Here is a 23,958-nt window from a genome sequence, read left to right on the forward strand (position 1 = left end):
AGGAACAACACCTATGTTCAATGCCCCTTCACTCAAAGCAGTACTAGAAATATATGGATGATACCTTTCTTGTAAGGCCCCATGAGGGGGATGCATTAGATCTCTTTCCCAAACATAAAACTTAATCTAAACAATCAGCACATAAATATCAACTTCATCAATAAGATAGATAATAATGAAAAAATTTCCTCTCCAGACTTCCTCCTCAAAAAAGCTTGGTGTTAACAACTTTTCGCAAAGCCAAGGGCATAGCAGATAAGAAAGGCATTAAAGATAATATAACTGATTAAAATTCATGGAAAAGGAATTAAAATCAATCCAAAAATTAAGGTCCTCCGCCTATTAGGAGCTTTTAAAAAACCGAGAAAATTACCAGACCAGCCTTCAAGGAAAGCTTTCCTGCCCTATGTCTCCCGATGAATCCACTGAATTCTACACCAATATGACATCCAAACAGTTTGTCTGCCACTACCAAGCTACATGATCAGCTGCTAAGAACTAGGGACTGAAGTCACCAAGAGGATGCAAAATCCCTTGAGACTGTAGAAAAATCTTGGTGGGATGTACATTGTTCCATAGAAAAATGAGTTCCTTTACCTGTCAGCTTGGCAAATTTCTCTTGGGCCTGGTAATATAAAGAGTGTATAAGATGATATTCTGTGTTGCTCCAAAATATATGCTCTCAATTGTTTGAGCAATCTAAGCCAAGCACACAGCCTCAGAGTTTCTTGCAGATCACAGCCTATTTTATGAAAAAGCTAGGACACTCTCTCTTCACTCTTAACAACTCTTCTTGAGAAATTGTGCTACTTTGTTTTGTATTTCATTCAAGGAGCAAACAGATGATTAATAAGTAACACCTCCCTTTCACTTTTTCACCGCAGAGCCTTCTCACACTAAACTTCACAATTCCTAGCTTCTTTAGGGCTCTAACACAGATATTTCTCATTCATATTTGCCATGATAGGTTTGAAGTTATTGCAACTCCCAGATATCTGACCCCTTCATTCAAACTCCATGCACAAAAAATTCATGGGGATAGATAATGTCCTATACAAGAAATCTGAAGCCATGTATTCAGTGAGGATTCTAGTCTTTACTCTAGCCTCCACCCATGGACATTTCTGAGTCCTATGGCAGGATCTCAAAGTTGAGTCTTCACAATTTTGTGATAGATGACATCATCGTCATCAATCATACTTTAAAGCTAATTTTGGAGCAGAACACAATTATTATATGCATAATGAACAGAAGGGAGCTGATAAGGCTTTCATGTGAGACGTTATATCAGACATAGCTAAAGAGTAGCTACTCCTTCAATAAATACTTTCCGCCTATGATCACTCCGAAAGTTGGACATCCCATTAACTATTTATTTAATTATCTGAGACAACTGTAATTTTTTCACAGGAAAGTCATACTAATGCTAAGAACTAATTTTCAAGTATCTTGCCTACAAGCATTATTCATGTTATTGGGGATTATTTCCTACGTCATGTATGTTACCCTTTTTGAATAACTGTGTGACATTTACTCTTTTCAAGTATATACTATTGCTATAATTCCTTGAATATTATCCCTACAAATGGTACTGTCTAGAAAGTCACCAGTGAATTCTTGCCTTCTTTTCTTAGAACTGAGCTCTATTTTATTTTGCCTATTTTATGAGTTAATTTCATGCCATTTTGTAAGCACTTGTAATCCAATGCATCAGCCAGGGCCTGTAAGCCTTTTACCCACTGACTAATCAATGCCAGGTCATTCTAAAACTACGATTCAGAACATCCTAAAAAAGGCTACATTCTCATACATCTTGGCCAATGCTTACCCATTCTGATTCTCCATTGGATGAACTCAGCTGTGCCTGCTGAACCACATACAAATGAATGACTTGCCTCTCCCTCAAATCTACAACTATCTTCTTAAGAATACATATCAGCTTTATATAGTGTTATCATATGCTTTCCTAAATCCCTGAAGCAAGCATAAGCATCCCAACATTTCTATCCACTCATTTTTCTTCATTTCCCTGTTTCCTTTTCAAGGTAAAAAAAATCAAAATTTAAACGTTTGAATTTGTTAGGCAACACAATTGCATTTTAAAATATTCATCTCATAGTTAAGAAATCTTAGGCACTAAAATACCACCGCTCCCCAGCACAATAGAAAACCGAAACTCAACTCAGTAACCTGAGAGCACATAAACTTATAGTACATAACCCTCATTTTGTTGGTTCGTATACATTTACATCTTCACCCCATATCCACATGATCACCGGGTCCTTCTAAGATTCTAGGAAGTAACCTTGCTCCTAGGTGGGAAGTGCCTCTTCCCAGGAGAAATTTGCCTCCAACAATGCAGTTAGAAAGAATTTCCTCTCGATTCTATCACTACCCAAGGAATATTTTCACTTGGGATTACTTAAATGTAAAGATTAAGTAGATTGCAGTTAAAATTGCCAAATATCTAGTCCTTCTAAGTAATTTGATCACTATTGCTTTGTCACATCACAATACTGTTAATTACCGAAAGACAAAGATGAAAACAACAAATAATAATAATCTGATAGCCTACAGTAGTTTAAAAAAAAAAACAACTGAAGGATAGCTAGTGGTGAACAATTCTAGAGACAACTATGGGTGCTTTCCAATCACCTTGCGCAGATTAGCTCACATCGCAACAGATTGAAACACATTAGCGCAGACGAACAATGGTGCAGGATGTGTTCCCATCTGTTTAGCGCAGATGACGTCACACCTGCGATTGGAAAGCACCCTATATGTGCACATGAAGTCTGAAAAATCTGCCCTATTTCTTCATTAAAAGAAAGCATTAGTCAACTTACCTCATAAAAATGTATAATAAAAATTAGTTTTTTAAGTTTATTGAAAAAATAGGCAACAGGATGCAACTTGCGAAGTAGCTCTTTTTGCTCCCATCTCAGATCAGAAACCTCCAAATTTATCCAAAAAGATATTCAACAAATTGAGCTAACAAGAACTCCTTCTTTAAAGCATATTTTCGTTTACTCTATTGGGCAAATGAAGAAATACAGCCGGATATTTTCGCATATAAATTACACTTTCGACCATTTAAAAGTGCCCCAGACAAACCAGAAGTTTTTTTAAAGGCAGTTTTACACCGAGTACGTGATAGGGCAACAGCATTCTTTTTCTCAATCTGGTATTCACTTGTGTGAATGCATGAAGGAAATAATAACAGGCTATTTTGCCATCTGGCATGCATTTCAGCAATTCACTGCTCTACCCGCTGCTATTGAAATGCACACTAGTACATTCAAGGTCTGTGTAATTATACTTGCCACCCGTAAAATTGGCCTCATTAAGCAAAGATAACCACCTTAAGTGTTACATTTTCAGCTTCAACCTCAACATAGTTGTGGAATGTGCATGATTATGTTGACTAGGAGCATAAAACATCTGAGGAGGCATTAGCACACCATATCATAAGGAGGAAACAAATATCCATGAAGGATGTTGGTACCACTCACTTTACTCATGTATCTGCTCAGCATACATGAATGTAGATACCATTAGGGATAATTTAAAACATTGGGGAGGTTACTGCAATAGAATAAAAACCACCAGATTTTCATGAAGGGAGGTCAACCTTGTAGAAGGAATATGACATGGTGGATCTGAGTTAAGAAGTGGAACTAAGAAGTTGCTTCAACATACATCTTATGTGATCACTGAAACAGCTTTCACAGCAACATTGCTTTAAAATAGCATTGTACAGCCTATTTCCATTGACGGCCTGATTACTGAAAGAACTAATGACCTCTATTAATTGACTACAGGTATCCAATACTTTCCAAAATATATATAAATACCAAGACGACTAAATTCTGTTTGGCTCTGAAAAACTGCTACTGTCTGCAAAATTACTCAAGGATTGAGGTAGAAAATATATTCATGAATTAACTTCAATTAAGTAATGGTCACGCATTAAACTGGCAGACGGAAATAATTTGTGAAGAAAATACCAGTTGTAACAGTAAGTTATTTACTCTTATATTACAAAATGCGACGGTAACTTACTTGAATATGCGAGAGGCCGCGCATACTAAGTCAGTTCGATTCATTCAAGTTCAAAATACATATGACACGGGCTTCTCCCAGCTTCAAATATCAATAATGACAAAAACTTCCTTCTTTTCTCCGTCATGATGGACCTGCATATTAGAATAAGTAATTGCTTTCACCTCCGTGCCTTGCGGGTGCTTTCCTATTTCAAACGGCTCCCCAAAACATCTTGCTTTTATCTTGAAATTCTCAGCATCGAACTCGAGAATCCTCACAACCTAGAGAAAATTACAAATCTTTCGTTATGCACTTAACCATGAGTAAATACCAATGTCTATGCATTCAGATAAGGCAAGAATTTAATATCAGAATATTCTCCCAAGAGGAGATAAAATAGGTGTGTTTTTATCTGTTAAACATAATACAATTTTACTAACCCTGGCAATAAAAAAATGATCGGCACAAAATATAAATAGTAATTCATCTAAAAAGTGGTAAAGTAGAGATAACAAATCATGGCCTTCAGCTTCAATGTCTATGGTGTATTTTATGGCAACGTAGTCGATTTCGGTCATGTAACCATACATGGCCATACCGCATTGCTCGAAAGCTTCCTCCAAAGTATCACCCCAGGCATGCAATCTAAAATAAATAAAACAAATTAATAAAAATTCCATACACCATGATTTCACTGATAGCATTCTTAGTTATTTCACAGAAATATCACGGCGACAAATCGAAGTACATACTGAACATCAGCTGTATGATCCAAATCTGAAATATAACAAAATTAAGAATTTAAGAGCAATTGTAAACAAGTGCTGGCCATGCAAAAATGCTTGCCCAAGAAAACATACATTCATATTTGATGGGCGGAATAGAGATGTCTTCGCCTCCATACAGTGTCAACTCTTCGTCTGACATAACCTTTACCTATTTACATTCCCTTAATTCACTCACACAGCCTGTGCAAACAGACACGATTCACTCTCAAATTTTCAAGCACATCAAAACAACAAACCACAACCACCACGACGAACTCGACCTCCAAAAGTTTTCGCAGGGGCACGGATGCACTTCAATTGTTAACCCCTCCCCCTCTGCGAACACTCCTTCCACTGACGCGTCCATTGCCACATTCCATGAAAAGGGAGTGGTCGCAAAGGACAAATTACATGTAAGTAAGGCAGAAAAATCCGATGGAAACACTTGGATTACAATTAACTCTTTGATAAAGCGTTCATTACAGTTTTAGTGTTGATGTTGTTGTTTGCGTTGTTTGGCGCCACGAATCTGCACCTTCCGCCATGACTTGATGACGTCAGCAGGCGGTATTTTTGGAATCAACAGGAGACAGATACAGTAAACATATTATTTATTTATTTATTGTTCCGTTGGTCAAGGAAATTTGACATAGAACATGGTCATGAAAACATATAAATATACACTTTACACAATATAGACACATTATATTACAAGATACTCTAATCATAGCATTAGAGTTGGTCACAAAAGTATTCATTAACACAGTAGTAAACTTTATTGAGCAACATTTTCTTTAATTGACATTTGAATGTGTGGGGAGATATAATTAACTTAATTGATTGGGGCAATTTATTGTATATAAGGGAAGCAGAGTGAAGCGGTCCATGTTGAGCAGCAGTCAGGTTATAACTGTGCAGATGAATGTGGTTCTTGGAGCGAGTGGAGTGCTGATTAATGGTGGAACTTAGTGGAAACAGAGACGGATTGTTTTTTGCAAAGGTGCAACATTACAAAATATACAAACAGGGTAGAGTAAGTATATTTAGTGCTTTGAAGAGAGGTCTTCCAGGTGCTCTGATAGATACCCTAGCAATGGCTTTAATTGATCTTTTTTGGAATGAGAAGGCTTTAGTTACAGCACTACTGTTACCCCAGAAGATAATTCCAAAAGACAGGTGGGAATGAATTGCAGCATAATAGACTAATTTCAAAGTGTCAGTGGAGGTGATCGAGGCTAGTTTCCTTAACATGAAGATACCGGTTGAGATTTTCTGTATAACTTTATTAATATGGAAAGACCAGTCAAGATCTTCTCTAAGGTGGAAGCCAAGAAAATCAGTGGAAGTAGAGCGGTGAATACTCTTATTATTGATTCTTAATAATAAGGTAGATGTTGGTGGAGATATTTTACAGTGAAAATGCATGAAGCATGATTTATTGTTGTTAAGTGTCAGGTTGTTTTCAAGACACCAATTCACCATACTGATTAGGGTGTGATTTGTGCTGCTAGACAAGTCATCCAGAGTCAACCCAGTGTTTATGGAAGAAGTATCATCAGCATATAAAATTGTGCTGCAATTAGGCAATGAAAGAGGAAGGTCATTTATGAAAATTATGAACAACAGGGGTCCCAAAATAGAACCTTGAGGAACGCCACAACTTGCTTCAAGAGTTCCGGATTTAAAGGTGTTTATTCCCAACTCAGACTTACTTCTGTATTGCACAATTTGTTTGCGATTAGACAGGTATGACATAATCCATGCATGAGCATTACCATTAATACCGATATTTAATAATTTACTGGATAATATACTGTGATCAATTGTGTCAAAAGCCTTACTCAGGTCAAAGAAGATGCCTGTAACCCTTTCATGTTTGTTTAAGGACTGGCATATGGTATTGAGAAGATGGAACGCAGCTGTTGTTGTAGATTTACTTTTTCTGAAACCATGTTGAGCTGCATGCAACAAATTATATTTTTCAAGATAGTTTACAATGCGGTTGTACATGAGTTTCTCAAAAATTTTTGAGAAAACTGACAGGATGGAGATTGGTCTGTAGTTATTAGAATCGATTACTGATCCCTTCTTGTGAATGGGTGATATATAAGGGCTACTTTTAAGTAAGTTGGAAAATGACCCTCTGAAATTGATGAGTTGAAAATATCAGAGAGAGGTTTGTGATTATTATTTCAAATACTAAGCTAATTAAACAAAAATAATCTCTAAATCCAGTCCAGAAAATCTTCTTCAGTAGCGAATGAAAGTAATATTGGACCGGGTATTTTAAACGCGGAGATTGAGAGTCCTTCCGTGTATCTACATCTACGAGTCACCATACAAGCCACCGCCAGGACCAGGGTGCGTGGCACGGAATGACTCCACACCAAGCATGAACCAATAATCGTAGCCTTTATCAGGAACGCGCCCATCTACCGGATGCAGGCGAAGAATTCAGGACAGGTATGCGGACAGACCAGACACGAGATTGCTAAAAACACGAACATGCTACTAATTAAGCACATAAAACTACTAGTTAGTAATAGAATTAGTAAAAGTTAGCGTTGTAAGTCGTTTATGTTCGAGTTATAACATGCCAAAAAATTCATGCACATAGGTAGCACTATCAACAAATTCAAAACATGTTGAACATAAGGCAAAAAGTATTCTACTTGAAAATTCCGTGAAAGATTTAATCTTAATTTTCCCTTCGATTGTGTAGACATTCCCATTCTAAATTTCTTATAAACCCAGTTACCTTACCACGTTTGCCTTTACATTTTTTTTACAAATCTTGCTGCTTGCCTCAGTATCGTATCCATATCGGAAACCATTCCTTTTTCATTCCGTTTTATCAACACAAGGAAAGTTGTGGGCGTGCACAAAATACCATTGAACTTTTCCTCCCAGCCATTCCTAAATTTTGCAGAAAGTTTTCAAATTAGTGTGTGGGGTCATGCCAGGAGGATTTCTTAAGTTCTTATTCTACTGCTGGAAAAAGAGGTAAGCGCTAGAATGTGGAGATTGCTGATATGCTTTACCAGTCAAGGTGGGTTAAGTTGGAGTATTTTGTCTATCACCCCTTTCCTCATGTATATCCCTCTTGAATTCTTGAAAATTTCTTTCATTCTATCTAAAAATCCTCACTCTAGCACTGTTTTAAACATCCTATATACTCACTCAGTACTCAAAACCATCCAAATCCTGTCTCCTCCTCCGTATCTCACTTAGAAACTCCATGTTGATGGCTAAGTTCTAACAACTTGTATCTCAAAAATAGCAACTTTTCAGGAGGACAAAAAAAAATTATTTATTTTTTTAATTGAACACTGAAATTTAAAACCAAATATGTATGTATAATACTGAAAAAGGGCATATTTACATCAATTTTTTGACATAAGTGTTGTTAGAATAAGGGACAAAATTGTCTTTACTTCCAAACGGCAGTATTAACTCAAACCAGCCAAATTTGGAGATACATGTTGTTAGAACTTAGCCATTGATGCATGATTCTTCCTACCCATGATTGCTTGTGGGCATGTATAGTGGAATCACCACCAGGGCCGGATTTACTGTAAGGCAAAATAGGAACGTGCCTAGGGGTGCCTTCTGTTAGGCAACTGGCAATGATCTCGACTGGAGGCGAAACCAAACTTGTGGTGATCAGGGCTGGATTTACCCAAATTTACACTATAGGCACCTCTCCATATTGAGCGCCCCTCCTCACTTGAGCCCCCCTCCCCAATCTTTATTACAACGTATATAGCCACTCGCATGAGGTAAAGTTCGGAAAAAAGGAATAAACAGATATATGGCTGACAGCGTAAGTTTATGCTTGAAATTTTACGCAGGGAAAACATAGACAATTCAATTAAAGAAAAACAGCTTGGGGGGGGGGGGGCAACTGCCCCCTCCTGGGTACGCTCATGGTAGTTGATAAGCATAGGCCACAATAGGACTACATAGAAGAGGCCCCATTTCCTCCCAAAGGAGGTAGATCTCTGTTGCCATTTCGGTCGATTTTTAATTGGTTTTCAGAAATATCCACCAATCAGTGTAAAGCGATTCACTTTTTTCCAGTATTTGAAGAATAGTATTTCCAATGATGAGAGGGGTGGTTGATATCTAAACCAGTGAAGTTCCTTCTCATCTATATTTTGGTTCAGTGTCTATATATTTTGGCCAAAGGAATAGTACAATTAACACTGAAGCAGCTAGGATAGCACTGAAAAGTTAGAATATGTGCACCAAAGGCCAGTGCTGCTGCTGCAACCTGTTCTACTGTACAAGCTTGATGACATTATCGACCCTAATGGGCTCATTGGTTGCAATCTCCAAGCATTAGGGTCAGATGGACAAAACTTCAGCAAGTCTACATTGAGTCAGTTCAATTTAAAGATAGATCAGGAAAGATCAGATTTGCTTATCCATTTTAAAAGCAATAATAATTTAGTATGTATTTACTCTAATATGTAAATATGAATATTAAAAATTGCAACAACATCACAATGGGAACTTCATTGGACCTGCAGAATCCATATTCTCCACAAAGGCTATAAGAAAGGGTTGGATGTATTGTGGTGGAGTATGTGTTGTGGACTTGATTTTTCAGGAGTATAAGTTCTTTGATGACTGGCTTTCCCACTGAGAGGAATTTGAAACAATCCAGAAGTAATTGAGGCTGCCTTCTCATCGGTTTCTAAAGCATTTTTTTTTTATGCTGGCAGTCTCATGATCCAGAAACTGAATGCCTACAAGAAAAGCTTCCTTGCACCCTAGTAATACTACATCAGATATCAGATTAAGGACTTTGTATCCAAAAAGGTCTACACCAGAAAAGGAATGGTGTGAAGCATAGGCAGATCTATAGGGGGGTGGGCACGTGCCCCCCCAGACCCTTAAATATAAGCAAAATTTTTATTACGGCCCCATTATCATTGCATTCGTTTTGTATTATGAGGTACCCTTGTGCCCCCCCCAGAACAAAATCCTGGATACGGCCTTGCTTGTGCCCCTAGAAAGAAATCCTGGGTCCGCCCCTGGAGTGAAGGACACTTTTCTGACAGCTGAACTGCACTTTGCCATCAGCAGCACTTGACTTCTCATGAAGTTCATCATGTTCTTCCAGGAAGACAAGCTATTGGAGCAAATGCTGTACTCACAATCAGAAATGGAGATTTTTAGAAGAAAAAAACAGTGCTTAGATTTGTCAAAGTTAGATCTTACTATGAGATGGGAGATGGCAGTAAGCTTGTACATCCTTAAATGAAAATTGACAATGTTGATGTCAGGGAGAACTAATATATGTATTGGAGTTCACAAGGCTTCAAAATCTTTCTTACTAAATACTCAATTCTTTCAGCTCCATGCACAGACACACATCATTGCTACCATAAAAATTTTCTTGCCAATTCTATTCAAGAATAAGGGTATCATAAACATTTTGTGCTGGCTTCAGCTAAGTGAATGGGCAATGAGTCACAGTAAATCAGTTATTCATAGGGTGACGATGTACAGCAGTCTGGAGGCCTTCCCATTCAATTACATAGTCTCTTCTGAGATTACACCAAAAACCTAATCCTAGTTATTCGGACTAGATGTAGAAAGAAAGGAAGAAGAAAATAAAAGGCGAGGACAGACTAAAGCAGAAATGGAAGCTAAAGAGAGAGAATGCAGGAAGTTGACCAGAGGAAAAGGGAAGACACTTGAAGGAAAAGAGTAGGTGCACGAGTTAGTGGATGTTGTCACAGCAAGAAAGCCATTGCTGCTATATTTGCAGTTCTGACATTGCATGCTTGTTAAGAGTTAAAGGGCCAACATTTAACTGAATTTGTGGCATTAAAAGCCAATCTGGAGCTGCCAATAAACTGTTGGAGGAAAATGAAGAGAAAAAACACCCATCACACAAATCAGACAGCTTTTAAAAATAAAATGCATAATCTTGAAAAGTAATGTATGAATACACAGTACAATTCAACTTGAGTTATCATGAGTCAGTTATGGTCTATATTTTCACAGAGTTTGGTTTATAGAGTTAATATTTCTTTCTCTGAGCCTATGGAACACCTGCTGGAAGAAACAACCATGTCAATTGAAGTGGCCCTTACTGAATACATAAATTTAACCTCATACCTTGTACAAGGCATTAAATAAAATGCTGAGAAAAATGAGTCAGAATAATTATTTATGGTGCTTTATTTAATTTTTGCTATATGCACAAAGTACATACATGATTGTTATTGCAGTACTGCTTCTTTGCGGCCAATGAGGTTTGAATAATAACTAGCATATTCTAAAAAAATCAATGGAAGCATAGAAAATGCCAATTAAAATTTACTATCCTTACAAGACAGGGATAGTTCAAGAAATACCAAGCATTGGGAGTATTATATTACAATGCACAGTTCATTGTCTGCGATAATTTACAAGCCACAACATTACAGTGGCAAAAGTCTTGTAAGAGATTTACACACTGAAATTTCACCGCTCAGAAATGATTTTTAAAAATCCAACGAAAGTTTCCAGCATGTGAAACTCAGAGGAAAATGCAGGCAGCACCAGCCCATCACAAAGGCTGAAATGTCAGCTTCAATGAAACGTGGTGGTAAACATCAATTATACACATGTAAGATCTTATCAATAAAATAGCAGGCAATGCTTGTGGCCACTTAACAAGTCCATTTGTGCCATGTACACGTGGTAACAGGTTTTTACACTTCATAAGTCACAAACTTCCGTGCATCAACAGGTCCCACTTTCATCAAACATTACCACTGATTAGTTGTGGAGGGCAGCAGTTGATATCCTATCCTGAAATGAAAATTTCATTAAGTTCTTGCTTCAATGATGACATAATGAAAAATGAATACATACATTTTTATGTTTAGGATACAACAAGCATTGAATTGGAAATGACAATGGGCTCATGCACCAATTTTATTGTATTGTTGACTTCTTTATAGCGCGACAAGTAAAGAGAGCCGTGTTTTTCCATTTTTCAATTTGTCCTCTCCTTCTTGAGCTATTCGCAACAAAAATTGATTGATTGATGGACTATTCCTGTATGATGATGACATCATAAACCCATGTGGGCAGTTCACTTCTCATCCTTGTTCCTGGACATCATATGGTTCAATCTCTTTCAGACTCTTGTGATTGATTTCTTCCCTTGATAAAAAATTCTCCCTTAATTAGTAAAACAACAATATCTCTGATGATGTCACCAAGTGGATCTATGCGGGGGTGGGAGGGGGGGGGGAAGGGGGGTGGGGGGAGGTGGCTAAGGGGATCCGCCCTTGGTCATCCAATTTACACTATAGAATGGTAATTTTGTTCAGACCCGCATTACTTCTGGGAGCTTACCCCATATTTAGCCCCCCCCCCCCCCTTGTCCCTTCCTGGATCCATTACTGATGTCACCAACACATGAAAAGTGGGTGATAACTTTCATTTATTCTTATTCCCAAATTTCAAGAGATTGGCTGAATCAGGAAAATTTTATTTTGCATATTACCTTAAAATTTTCTTCGATCTATCGAGTCCTTGAATGAAATGTAATTTTGGGATTGACACCACAACCACTTGACCCATGGTTTTTTAAATTTCCACTTTCATCAATATTAAACACATTCTACTTATTAAAATAGACCCCCATTTTGCAAAACACCACAATTGTTCCCCATTCCCACACAGAACTTCCCTTTTCAATATTTAATAACGTCTACTACCTTTCAACCTATCTGTAAATATATCCTCTTTTTCCTTCCCCTTTTCCAAGTACACAACATTCTTCCTAGGGCTGGCAGTATTTCAAATATAAGTACTTTAAAACGCGTATTTGAAATACATTTGTAATTTGTATTTGCTATTTCAAATATGTACTCGGCCTGAATCTACCTTGTACTTTGTATTTCAAACACAGACTTTTGGTGTTTTCCCATTCTAAAATACATAAAAAATTAATTTGTAAAATACTTTTGAAGTAGTTCTGATAACACTTCTGTAACATTATGCTTCAGAGATTACTTAATTTTCGTTAGAATTGTTTTCTTTATGCTTGCAACTACATATAAATAACATGCCATGGTAGGTTATATGTATTTTTTAAACCTCTCTTAGTTTCCATACAAATGTATTTTGAATTTTAAAAACAACAAACAAGTATTTTATAGTTAAAATACTATTTTGTTGTTTATTCTTCAAATAACTTTGGAGCAGTATTTTGTATTCCAAATACATATTTTGTATCACTCCATCTGAGTGATACCTGAAACATTATGGTATTTGGGGGAGGCGATTGACAACATAGTGCATGTGTACCAAGCTGAAAGGGTTGACAAAATCCAACATCAGCATTAGCCTGCTCTCAAAGGCAGGTACTAAGGGCACCTCTGCTAAATGTTCCATCTGATTGATGCAGTGTTGCCCATTAAGTGTCTTCCATTTAACACTCAAGCAGGGATCGGGAAGTCTCTGAAAACTTTCTGGATTTGATCCCACTAAACACACAAGCCACCACAACAATCTGATCCCCACTGACAAGTTTCCAGGGAAGACATATGTAGTTGACATCACTTGGACTACCTTCCATCTAGCTCCAACCCGTCCACTTATGTGGCATGGGTGGCCCAACCACAAGCGATTGAGAATTATTCCCAGCAATGCAGCTCTGGGGGCTTTTAGAACACTCGGACCTTCTTTCCACCATGGCTATGTTGTAGCTTAAGGGTAAGGCCACTATCACTAACTGGATACCTATTAGGTCGACAACTGGCATGTGAAAGCCAAAACCTACACATATGATAACATCCTAATTATGATAGTACCCATCTTGTGTTTCACATGTATTGATCACCACATAAATGAATTTTTTGACTTTGAAGTGCAATTGCATATGAAAAAACGGAAATTTTTATATTGGTGATCACAAACATGTGGGCAAAGATATAACTATCCAAGTATAAGGATACGGAAGTAGTTTCTACCACAATGGTGCAGCTTATAGATTTCTTACAGTGTAGTTATTATATATATTAGTTGTAATATATTTAAAAGGATGACACCATTATTTTGCCCATGTGATATTTTACAAGAATATGGCAATAAAATATATTTTTCCAAAATAATTGAGTGGGATTTTACTATTTAAGTATCCAACTGACTGAGATAGGTTTCCATGGAGTACTAAAGAAGCATTCTGCCAGCTTCCCTGGGGGCATTGAAAAATTGAAAGATTTTGATATGTTCACGGCCAAAGTCAAAAGTTAATAAATTTATATTGGACAATTCATGCAAACAGGACATTTGACTTAATTTCTCCAGGGTCTAATCTCATCTAATTTATGTCCACATGGAATAATGGTAAGGAATACAATCAACACATTGAAAATCAGAAAAAATGCATGAATTTAAAAAGCTTGGTGGAAAACTATTGGTCAAACAGGACACTTTGCATTACAGTTTAAAACCCTGTTTACTCTCTTTTTAATAATGTATGAATAAACATGTAGCAATATTGAAGAAGGATTTGGTTCTTTCCCGGCGAATGCTGTTGATGAAATCTTCTCGGGAAATCAGCCGGGTGATGATGGCCATTGATGGCAACAATGGCCATCATCACCCGGCTGATTTCCCGAGAAGATTTCATCATGTAGCAATATTACCAAAGCAGTTTTAGTAATCCATTTAAAGGTAGACATGTTCAAATACTTCCTAATTATAGTGTCCTAAATAAAAGATAACTGATGTAAAATCCTACAAATTGGCATTTTGTCTTCACTAACAAGGGTGGCTGAATATGTCAAACTTGACAGGATGCAAAGGGTAACAATAGTATTGTTTATGGCACAGAGTTGACTTGGAATGACACTATGTAAGCCATCTACCTAGATAACTTTGTGTACATACACAGATCAACAAGTTAGGTAATAATTATAGGAAAACTAATATGCAGATCATAACTATTTACATAAACAATGAGCCTTTAAATATAAATTGGAACTTTCATTTGAGTTCTTATATGTCCTCACACAAATTCCTAGAAATAATGATATTTTATAACCTTTCAACACTGCTTGATATTTTGTATCCAGTGATATTTATAATAGCCACGACATAACATACAGAGAAAATTGCTCCAGTATAACACATTCAAGAGGAATAAAGGAAGGCAGGTATGAAGGAGAAAACAATTTATCATCAAAATAACACTGGTCATTCCACACCAACTAGGATTGGAGTTGACCGCTGACCTCTCAGGCTCTGATGAAAATTAGTATGGGTGTTTTTCTACTCAAATAATATTTAACATTTTATGAACTTTGAGAAAATTGAAAATAACAGCCGAATCATGTGTCCCAAAATGGTGGTCTTTCAAAAACAGCATAAGATGTTTATTTCACACATTTTGAAAAGGAAGCAACACATAAGAGACGACTAATAAAAATACTAAATTTATAAAAATCCAAATACGAAGTCAACATAGTTTTGGTAGTTGTTTTGTTGGCAAAATTTATTATTAAATGATAACAATTTAAATATCCTTTATATTTAAGGGCCAACATCAGTCCAACTAGAAAACTTTTGAAATTAACTGAACTCCTGGGATATAGATTGCTTCCTCCAACACAATAGCAAGATAAGTCACTTAATTTCATATAAAAATCAATAAGAATAGTTACCAAAAAATCCACTAATGGCACCCTCTCAGAAGAACAGTCCCCTCATTCGACGGCCCATTCCTTGACGATCGTACAAAATATTAAACTTGTTCACAAACTGATTAATGTCATTGCAGCCCTTGGTTATTGTCCCCAAATATGTCATAAGGCCCACATCATTGCATTGCTGAAAAGAAGGAAAAACAAGCTAAAATATGTACATGCTCTTTCTGCCAAGGGTACAAGAGAGGTATACATAACTTGAAAATGACTTTTAGGAGGTGAGCTTCAAAGGAGCTCTCAATTATAAGCATTGAACTACAAAGAAGCTCAACTATAAAAATTATATGCCCTCATGGACAATACACATAATGCCATGCGTTCCACAAAATTTATAGCAGAGGTAGGTTTCAAACAATCTTTATCGCCCATGCTTTCCCCTCACTTGTCTGGGTGTTTCATATATTAAGATACTGGAACAGGAAAATTGCTAGCTCGGACTCACCATTAGAGCAATCAATACTTCAATACACATGAAATTTATAGACAGTTTCTCCATCATTAATTAGAAGGGGGAAGTAGCAAGGTTTTCTTAATTAAGCTAGCCCCCTCAATAAGAATTATGTGAAGGAGCCTAAATTCATAAAATTCAAGTACACTACACATCTATTTTAAAACATGCATGAATTTATAAGCATCTCATTCTGAAGGTATTTTCCAAAATTTTAAATTAAGGCAGTGGAAGCCAGCAGAGACAAAAAATTAGCAATGCTTAATATCAACTGAGAAATTGAGCAGAGATTTTAATAGTCTATATTTCTCATTTTTTTCATGAGATCATGCAATGAAAGTTTATGATTTGGTTTCATATTACTTGATAGCTTGTCTAGCCAAGGGAAAGGCAGGTGAGGGAGAGTGTAGAGAACTGAGAAGACAACTTATTGAGACAAAAACTCGCAGAGATTTTAATAAAGCCACACATAACAATTTACCAAAAGTGCATATGATTAGCACTTCCACAATAATGAAATATGTTATAATTATAACAATATTTTATTAGCCCAGAGGACACAATACATCATGATACAATCGTAAGTGTAAACGGCACGTCAAAAGAAAATAAATTCATTACGTAAATGTTACAATTCACTGTATAGATATTCTTTTACACAATAAAAACACTTCCCAAGTAAATATGCTGACACTGTCTTTTTAAAAAGGCTAAAACTATCTATACTTTTAATGGATGCAGGTAATTTGTTGTACAATTTTGTAGACTTGAACTCAGGCCGTCTAGATAGTGTTCTGTATGATAATTTGAAATGAATGTCATGACCTCGGATAACGACCACAATCCATTCCAGAAACCTGGTCGTTATCCAAAATGTTCGCTATCCAAAACAATTTCCCCATAAGAAATAAAGGAAATCGGAATAATTGATTCCTAGCTCCTATTGATTCGCTATCATATGAAAGTTACAGGCTATATAGGCATTGTATTACATTGTATTACTTGTAGAGTTACTATTGTAGACATTGTATCCATTTGGGATCGCACATCACCGAACACAAACATGACCGCTACACAATACAGATCTGTTTGCTAACCGAAATTTTGTTCACTATCCAAGGCAAATTATTGGTCGTTATCTGAATTGTTTGTTATCAGAGGCGTTTGCTAACCAAGGTTTCACTGTACATCTCCTGGTTTCGCATGAATGGATGCTATTATTCATAATAAAGGGACCTACGCCCAGAGCCATCTCTTGGCCAATACATTGGGCTACATCTGGGAGATATTGGTTGCATAATCCCCCCGCTAAAAACACTGAAGTTTTCACTCCTGATACTTCCCCTTTGAATTCGTTGATAGTGTAATCAATGAAAACATTGAAAATTACATAAGACTGAGCACACCTTACCTTACTCTTTTTGTATTTGTCACTACTTCACAGCTGGTTCCAGATTAAATCACAACTACATGGTTTTTAAATGAATTGTGAATAAATCTCCATTCATTTCGGAACTCTCTTCTTTCAGAATTCGGAAAGTTCTTTCAGAATAACAAGCTTGCATTCCATTCCACATTACTGAAAGCCTGTTCTTAGTCCTAAAACATGATAAATGTGTTTATTCTTCAACATTATTTTCCCGACAAAAAGCTTAAGGGCCCTTTCTTTGAGCTCTTGCTTTCCCTAAATTTGAATATTTCCTCGTAACTCCTCAGCTTTCCATTCTTTTATCTTCAAGATCATTTTAGATGCATGTGTCATTCAGTTTATGGTCCTAAAATGCTAACACTAATCCACTCTCTTCTTTTTGGGAAAATGATGATGGCAGTGGCACTGACTCCATGGGGCTTGAAGGGGCCTGAGCCCCTACAAAAATTTGTTTGGGGGGGGGAGGCCCAATAATTAAAGAAAATTAAATAACTTGAATCTAGCAATTTATTATTTTAATGATGGTTTAGGATTTGTTTCAATATAATCTTAGTAATTTCAGAACTACATATTCACTGTTCTGTAATAGTGTATAAGCATAATTATTACTGTAAATTAAATTATTTTTTTACAAAAACATGGTGCTTGTTCATGCTTTGCTTCTTTTTTTAAGGCAAAAAATGTGTCAGGCTTGTTGAGTTTCCCGGAGTGTCGAGTATTCAGGTTTCTAATTCTGATCATATGACTCATCGAAAATGATTTTAAAAACCTTTAAATTGCTCTATTTTTCATATAAAACTTAGAAAATTTCCCGGTGTAAGACCCCCAGTATGGCCCCCCAATATTTCTTATAAGTTGGCATCCCTGGATGATGCTATGTTTTCTCAAAGTCAATTGTTAAAATTCCTGTTGCATACACATCGCATGTGTTAGTAAAAATGAGTTAATATCATCTCTCCTGCATTTTTACTTAACCCTATATGAATATCGTAAATTCCGGATACATACTTTATTATTCTGTAGGACATTCATTGTGATTTCAAATATGATTCTTAAAATTGAAGCTCCTCTCTCATCCTTTTAGACTTCACTTTCCCCTTCAATTATTTTCTAAACAAGATTATTTCCATTGTATAATTCTGCCAGTTAACCTTTCCAACCCTTTTTTTCGTCTCATTTCAGTTATTGATCTGAATGGCTCCGTATCTTGGGCTCTGTTCCTTGATGTTGTTCTTCAACATCCTGAAGAGAGCTTCCCCTTTTTCACTTGAGAAGTTGTCTTGCACAACTTTGCAGATATTCTTCATCAAAATTTTTATCACGTATTTAATCATTCCTTATTTTCTTGTAGTTAAGCTGCCCTTATTCAATTTAGACATTCTTGTACCTCCTCCTTTTGTAAACGATTTTTCATGACTCATTCATGATTGGTTTTTCTATCATTGTTTGTCTAAGTATTTTTCTTGGCAGATTACCTTCTTCCAATTGCCCTGAGCCCAATTGCCCAAATATTTGGTCATTATCCGAATTATTTGTTATCAGAGGCGTTCGCTAACCGAGGTTTCACTGTACATCTCCTGATTCCGCACGAATGGATGCTATTATTCATAATAAAGGGATCTACGCCCAGAGCCATCTCTTGGACAACACATAATAATGATCTGTCTTGATAATGACGGTGTAAATGTCGAAACTAGTAGACTGTTAAAATAAAAGTTTGTGGAATAGTACTGTGTTTTGTTTCACCATGAATATTTCATCGTTCCACCAAGTAACGCCCAAATCAGTTGATTTTATTCTTCCAAGAACTTAATTTGCAGCCCTTGATTCCACTACTCGTTTTTCCAGCAATCATCAAATACTTTACAGGTAAGGTCCTCTTTTATTTTATTGCCTACTTCTTCTTAAAATGATAGTTGACATAAAGCTTCCTTGAGTTTGTCCACGAATCATATATCTTTTTCACAGTCCTCTTCGGTTTCTTGAATTTCAGATAAGATTTAATCATCAGAATTATGGTCACTATCACCATAGATTCAGTGCTCCACGATTACTTACTATTTCTACCCCTAAATTCTCAGGTGCAATGTTCAATGGGTTTCTCACTGTCTTTCCGTGGCCAAAGAGGGAGCAGTTTGCACATAGATGAAGGGATGATATGCCACCACCGAAAACCATGTCTTTACAACCCATTTGTTAAAGTAGCAAGATGTGTAGTAGTCTCATTATAGAGTGAAAATTTTTAAAAATTTAAAAACACTTAATAACATAACAAAAAAACATAAAACACACCAAATAATTATTTACTTACATTGTAGAAATCTGCTCGGAAACGGGGTCCTTGAAGGACAGGCAGGCGGTGACTCAGGGAATATGCTTCTCTCATTACTTCATGATTGGTGGGGAGTTCACCAGACTGTACAGCTTGAACATATTGCAACACCAAACGCACTCTGCTATGTAACATCTTTATTGCACTGTGCTGGGCTTGAAGATGTTCTGCCACTGAACGAAAATGTATCAAGAAACATAGACATTAGTCAACTGATGACATTCATAAAATGAATTCAAGGGAACATCACCATAATAAAAAAAATCTTTTTCTTGAAATGTAGTGGAGAGATCTTCAAAAAGAATAATGTGATACATGCCTACATATTTAGATGTTTTCTATTCATGGTAGCACCTAATGATGGTGAAAAAATGATTTTTTTGGGTGGGTGTAACATGAACAAGAGGAAGATTGATATAATTTAGATATACTATGGGAGAAAAAAGGTATCCTGACAAATAGTGGCATGGTATCTCGCATATCAATAGTGGTAGCACACTACTGTGGCACCATGGTTGGTCTGCAATAAAATATTCTTCCTCTATGATGGCAGGCTAAAACTATGCACATGTGAAATTAAAACAAACTTCATCGTCTTCTTCTTACTACTGTACAAATTGGGGATGATTTACCCACATCTTTCTGCACTGGTCACCTGAATTGTGGCGCATTACGTAACCCTTATCGAATGCTTTTGAAATGCTGTATATAATTTTAATGACGAAAAATACTTGCATTTTTCCTCTAACCACCGGTTTTTTCTTCAAGGTTCAACTATTTTATTGCATTTAACCATTTAGGAACTACAGGGTCTAACACCTGGGACAGAGTAGCTGCGTGTCCTAAGACCTTTTAAAGTATAATAGACAAAGATATTGCTACTTGTTTGAATTTCCCAAATCAAAATTTGACCTAAATATGCCATCCAAGAGGAAACATATTTAATCGCACACCAGTAGTGAGAGCACAAATTTTTATGGGATACTTTTTCCCTCTAAAATGCACAAATTAAATGAAGCTGATTTTAAGTACACTGGGACTAGCCATGGTGATAACTTTTATGGGAGTTATCCGCAATGCACAAAATGTGCGAAAAATTCACAAAGAAAAAATAATTCACCTTGACCAGGATTGACACTGAATTATATGCTTTACTTTGGTTTTCTAGGGTCAGATCTCATCCTCCACAATCTGCTTAATAACAGGAAATAGCAGTTTCTGTTGAACTACTCTTTATGGGATAGCATGACATGTACGTTAGCGAGAAACCTGGGGACTTATCATCATGTGAAAAGCAATAAAAGCTGAGCAGAAATGATACCTCAGAGATATAAAACTTGCTTTAAAGAAGGCACCTTGATCAGATCAAACACTAGACAATTAGACTCTAACAACATAAGACTTGCAACCAGAAAACATGCCTTGTTGCTACCTGAAATACAATTAAATTTGAAGAATGCATTACAATTTGCTCAAGCCACCATATTACCACAGTTTAATGGGTCCAAGGAAGAACCTTGTGTTGATACAAGCAAAAAGAAGACCATATCGTATGAGTGTAGAATTCAAGCCAGCTTTACTGCCTATGAGTTGAATTGCAAGGGAAAAGTAAATATATTTATAAAATTAGCTAGTAAGAGTCATTATGCTGAAAGTGGAATTCAAAAAAGAGAAAAATAATCATGCAGAATAGGTACTTAACAATTCAACACTATCAACTCACACATGCAACTTTTTCTTGATCTAAGGTTAATACCTTTATTCTTTGCAAATGAATAAGATAGATATTTATTCACAACAAAAAAAAAACATAAAATAACATATGTTCCTTAGTTAATGTGGCCAATAACTTACCAAGAGAGCTTTCCCCAGCTTCATTGCTGGACATTCGGGCAACATGATCAACACCAATACGCTCAGCTTCTTCAGTGGCCAATGTATAATGAAGCTCAACAAAAAGCATTGTTGCTTCACCTCCAACAAGGTCAATCACAGACTCGTACAGAGTGACAGGAAGCTAAATTGGGAGAGTATTTCACAAGATTAAAACCTCAAAAGAAAGGAGAGTCAAGACGAATAAATAACAAGACACTTCATTGAGCAGAAATTAGAACAGCTTACATCTGTGTGTCTAGCTTGTGGATTCATTTTAAGAAAAACTGGACTTTCATTGATTTCACAAATCTGCTTGTGAATTTTTATGTCCATATCATCAGGAGCATCACCAGTTGTGTACCAGCCCAAGAAATCAAGATCACTAAATACTTGCTTGACTGCAAAAAAGTTTTAGGATATGAGAAAACACAACTACGTATCATAGTGTATTAAAGTCACGCATCATATTGCTACTTCCTGGAGCAATTAGTCCATTCATTGGCTTGTATTATGAGCCCACTCTAAGTATATGCAATTGCATACAAATACATCTGCAAAAATTTTCAAATAAACATTAAAATTTAGTACTCACATTGCTTCTCCTTGGTACTATAATAATCTCTGTCTATGATAATATCCCCAGCTATTTCATTGTACAATAATTCAAATGAGTTCATTATTTCAATTTTTCTTCCTTTCTGTTTTCCAATCAAAGCACCAAAAACTGAAATATTGAAATTAAAGCTTATTATTACTATATAATTAAACATGCAATGGTAACTATATTAAAATGTGATTGTAAGGGTAACTTTTGTTCTCATGTTCTAATATTTATATATAACTTAGATAAGTAACACAATCATGGAAAAAAAAATCAAGGCATGTAACACTGACTGGGCAAAATGTTATATCAATGTTGTAAAGTACCTTGATTCAGTAATAAATAAGCAATGACATATAAAAATGAAATACATACTTGTTTTAACAAGTATATATTTCATTTTCATACTTGTTTTAGCAAGTATATTTAATCATTTTCATACTTGTTTTAACAAGTATATATTTCATTTGCATACTTGTTTTAACAAGTATATATTTCATTTTCATACTTGTTTTAACAAGTATATATTTTATTTTCATACCCCCTTGGCTTTTGTTATAAGCCGACTTAATATATTTATAATGGATGAGGCAAAAGGCCATGCAGGAGCAAAATGTAAATTTTCAAATATGATATGCCATTGTGCAGTGTTTTTCATGCAATGTACTTATATGCAATTAAATAAAGATGGAGTTGGATCAAATGAAAATTAGACCAAAATACCATGCCTTCCTCTTGACAATTGAAATGAAGTGTGATTTGTACTTCATGAAACATTCAATTCTGTAAACCAATTAGGTGACCAAAAAATCGCATGACCAAATTGAGTACATAAGGGGAATGTGAAGGCACATGACGAGGAAAAATGATAATGATGAAGACAATATTGATTTTAAAACTCATACAGTGACAGTAATAATAAAAAGCTACAGTACTAAATAAAGGTAAGTATAGAATAGGAAATACCCCAAATAGTCCTAAGGAAGTATACAAACTACAGCTGATAGTGAAACTGAAAAGCAGATGATGGATGAAATAGTCAACAACGTTGGATGTGTCATTGAATAAGAATAGGGAAATGTGAATTAGAGAATAAGTGGGAAATGACACTTAGGATATCCTCTAATAAGAAATATTTTTTTCCATGAAACATAAAGGGAAACACCAATGAGTAAAATACATCTTCAGCTCTGAACGTAGAGTTAATGAAAAGTGAGCAAGCACAAATTTGCCACCTTCATTGGTAAAAAAAAATGCCTCGCTGGATTAGCTAAGTAAAGTTTAAAAAAATGGCCATCAGGAATGATGGAAGGAGAATATATGAAGGTATTTGAGCTATGTCAGGACCAGGGAATGATACAACAGATACATTCAGGATAACAGACAAAATATGTTAAATAAAATGGCAAAATATTACAAACCTTGATGAGAAGTTCCTTTTTGAGCTCTTATTCTTGTCCAATGCTCGGAAATATTCATAATTACCAGCGGATGAAGCGACACGGAAACACTGCCTACTGTTCCCGATGATGCCATAACACTCTTTCCAGGCTCGTCGACTTCCATTGTGTTTTCTTTTTCTCTAACTAAGTAATATGAATTCTAATGTTTTACCTACAACATATAAGATGATTTCCAGTCGACCGAGATAAATTTTATAAGGTCCTCAAATCTTAGCTCGAACGCCAGTCACCATCACTGCCGGGCAGAAAACAAAACACAACTAGGATCCAGGTTTCGC

At 36.0% G+C, this 23,958-nt stretch overlaps 2 protein-coding genes across 2 annotated transcripts; both read right to left on the reverse strand.

The window, feature by feature from the left end:
* Window positions 1-4,013: 4,013 nt before the first annotated feature.
* Window positions 4,014-5,141, reverse strand: LOC124161107 (protein archease-like). Its single transcript, XM_046537314.1, has 4 exons — window positions 4,905-5,141; window positions 4,797-4,821; window positions 4,485-4,689; window positions 4,014-4,325 (listed from the first exon to the last, which is right to left on the reverse strand). Exons 1-4 carry the CDS (start codon window positions 4,969-4,971, stop codon window positions 4,146-4,148), a joined length of 477 nt encoding a protein of 158 aa, XP_046393270.1. The 5' UTR covers window positions 4,972-5,141; the 3' UTR covers window positions 4,014-4,145.
* A 5,847-nt stretch (window positions 5,142-10,988) lies between these two features.
* On the reverse strand, window positions 10,989-23,936 carry LOC124161108 (COP9 signalosome complex subunit 6). Its single transcript, XM_046537315.1, has 7 exons — window positions 23,639-23,936; window positions 22,209-22,340; window positions 21,863-22,014; window positions 21,596-21,758; window positions 19,721-19,914; window positions 15,491-15,656; window positions 10,989-11,621 (listed from the first exon to the last, which is right to left on the reverse strand). The coding sequence occupies exons 1-6, from the start codon at window positions 23,781-23,783 to the stop codon at window positions 15,516-15,518; spliced, it is 927 nt and encodes a 308-aa protein (XP_046393271.1). The 5' UTR covers window positions 23,784-23,936; the 3' UTR covers window positions 10,989-11,621; window positions 15,491-15,515.
* Between the last annotated feature and the right edge of the window lie 22 nt (window positions 23,937-23,958).

The sequence above is a fragment of the Ischnura elegans genome, chromosome 6 (genome assembly GCF_921293095.1).
Source record: "Ischnura elegans chromosome 6, ioIscEleg1.1, whole genome shotgun sequence".
Classification (NCBI taxonomy): Eukaryota; Metazoa; Arthropoda; class Insecta; order Odonata; family Coenagrionidae; genus Ischnura; species Ischnura elegans.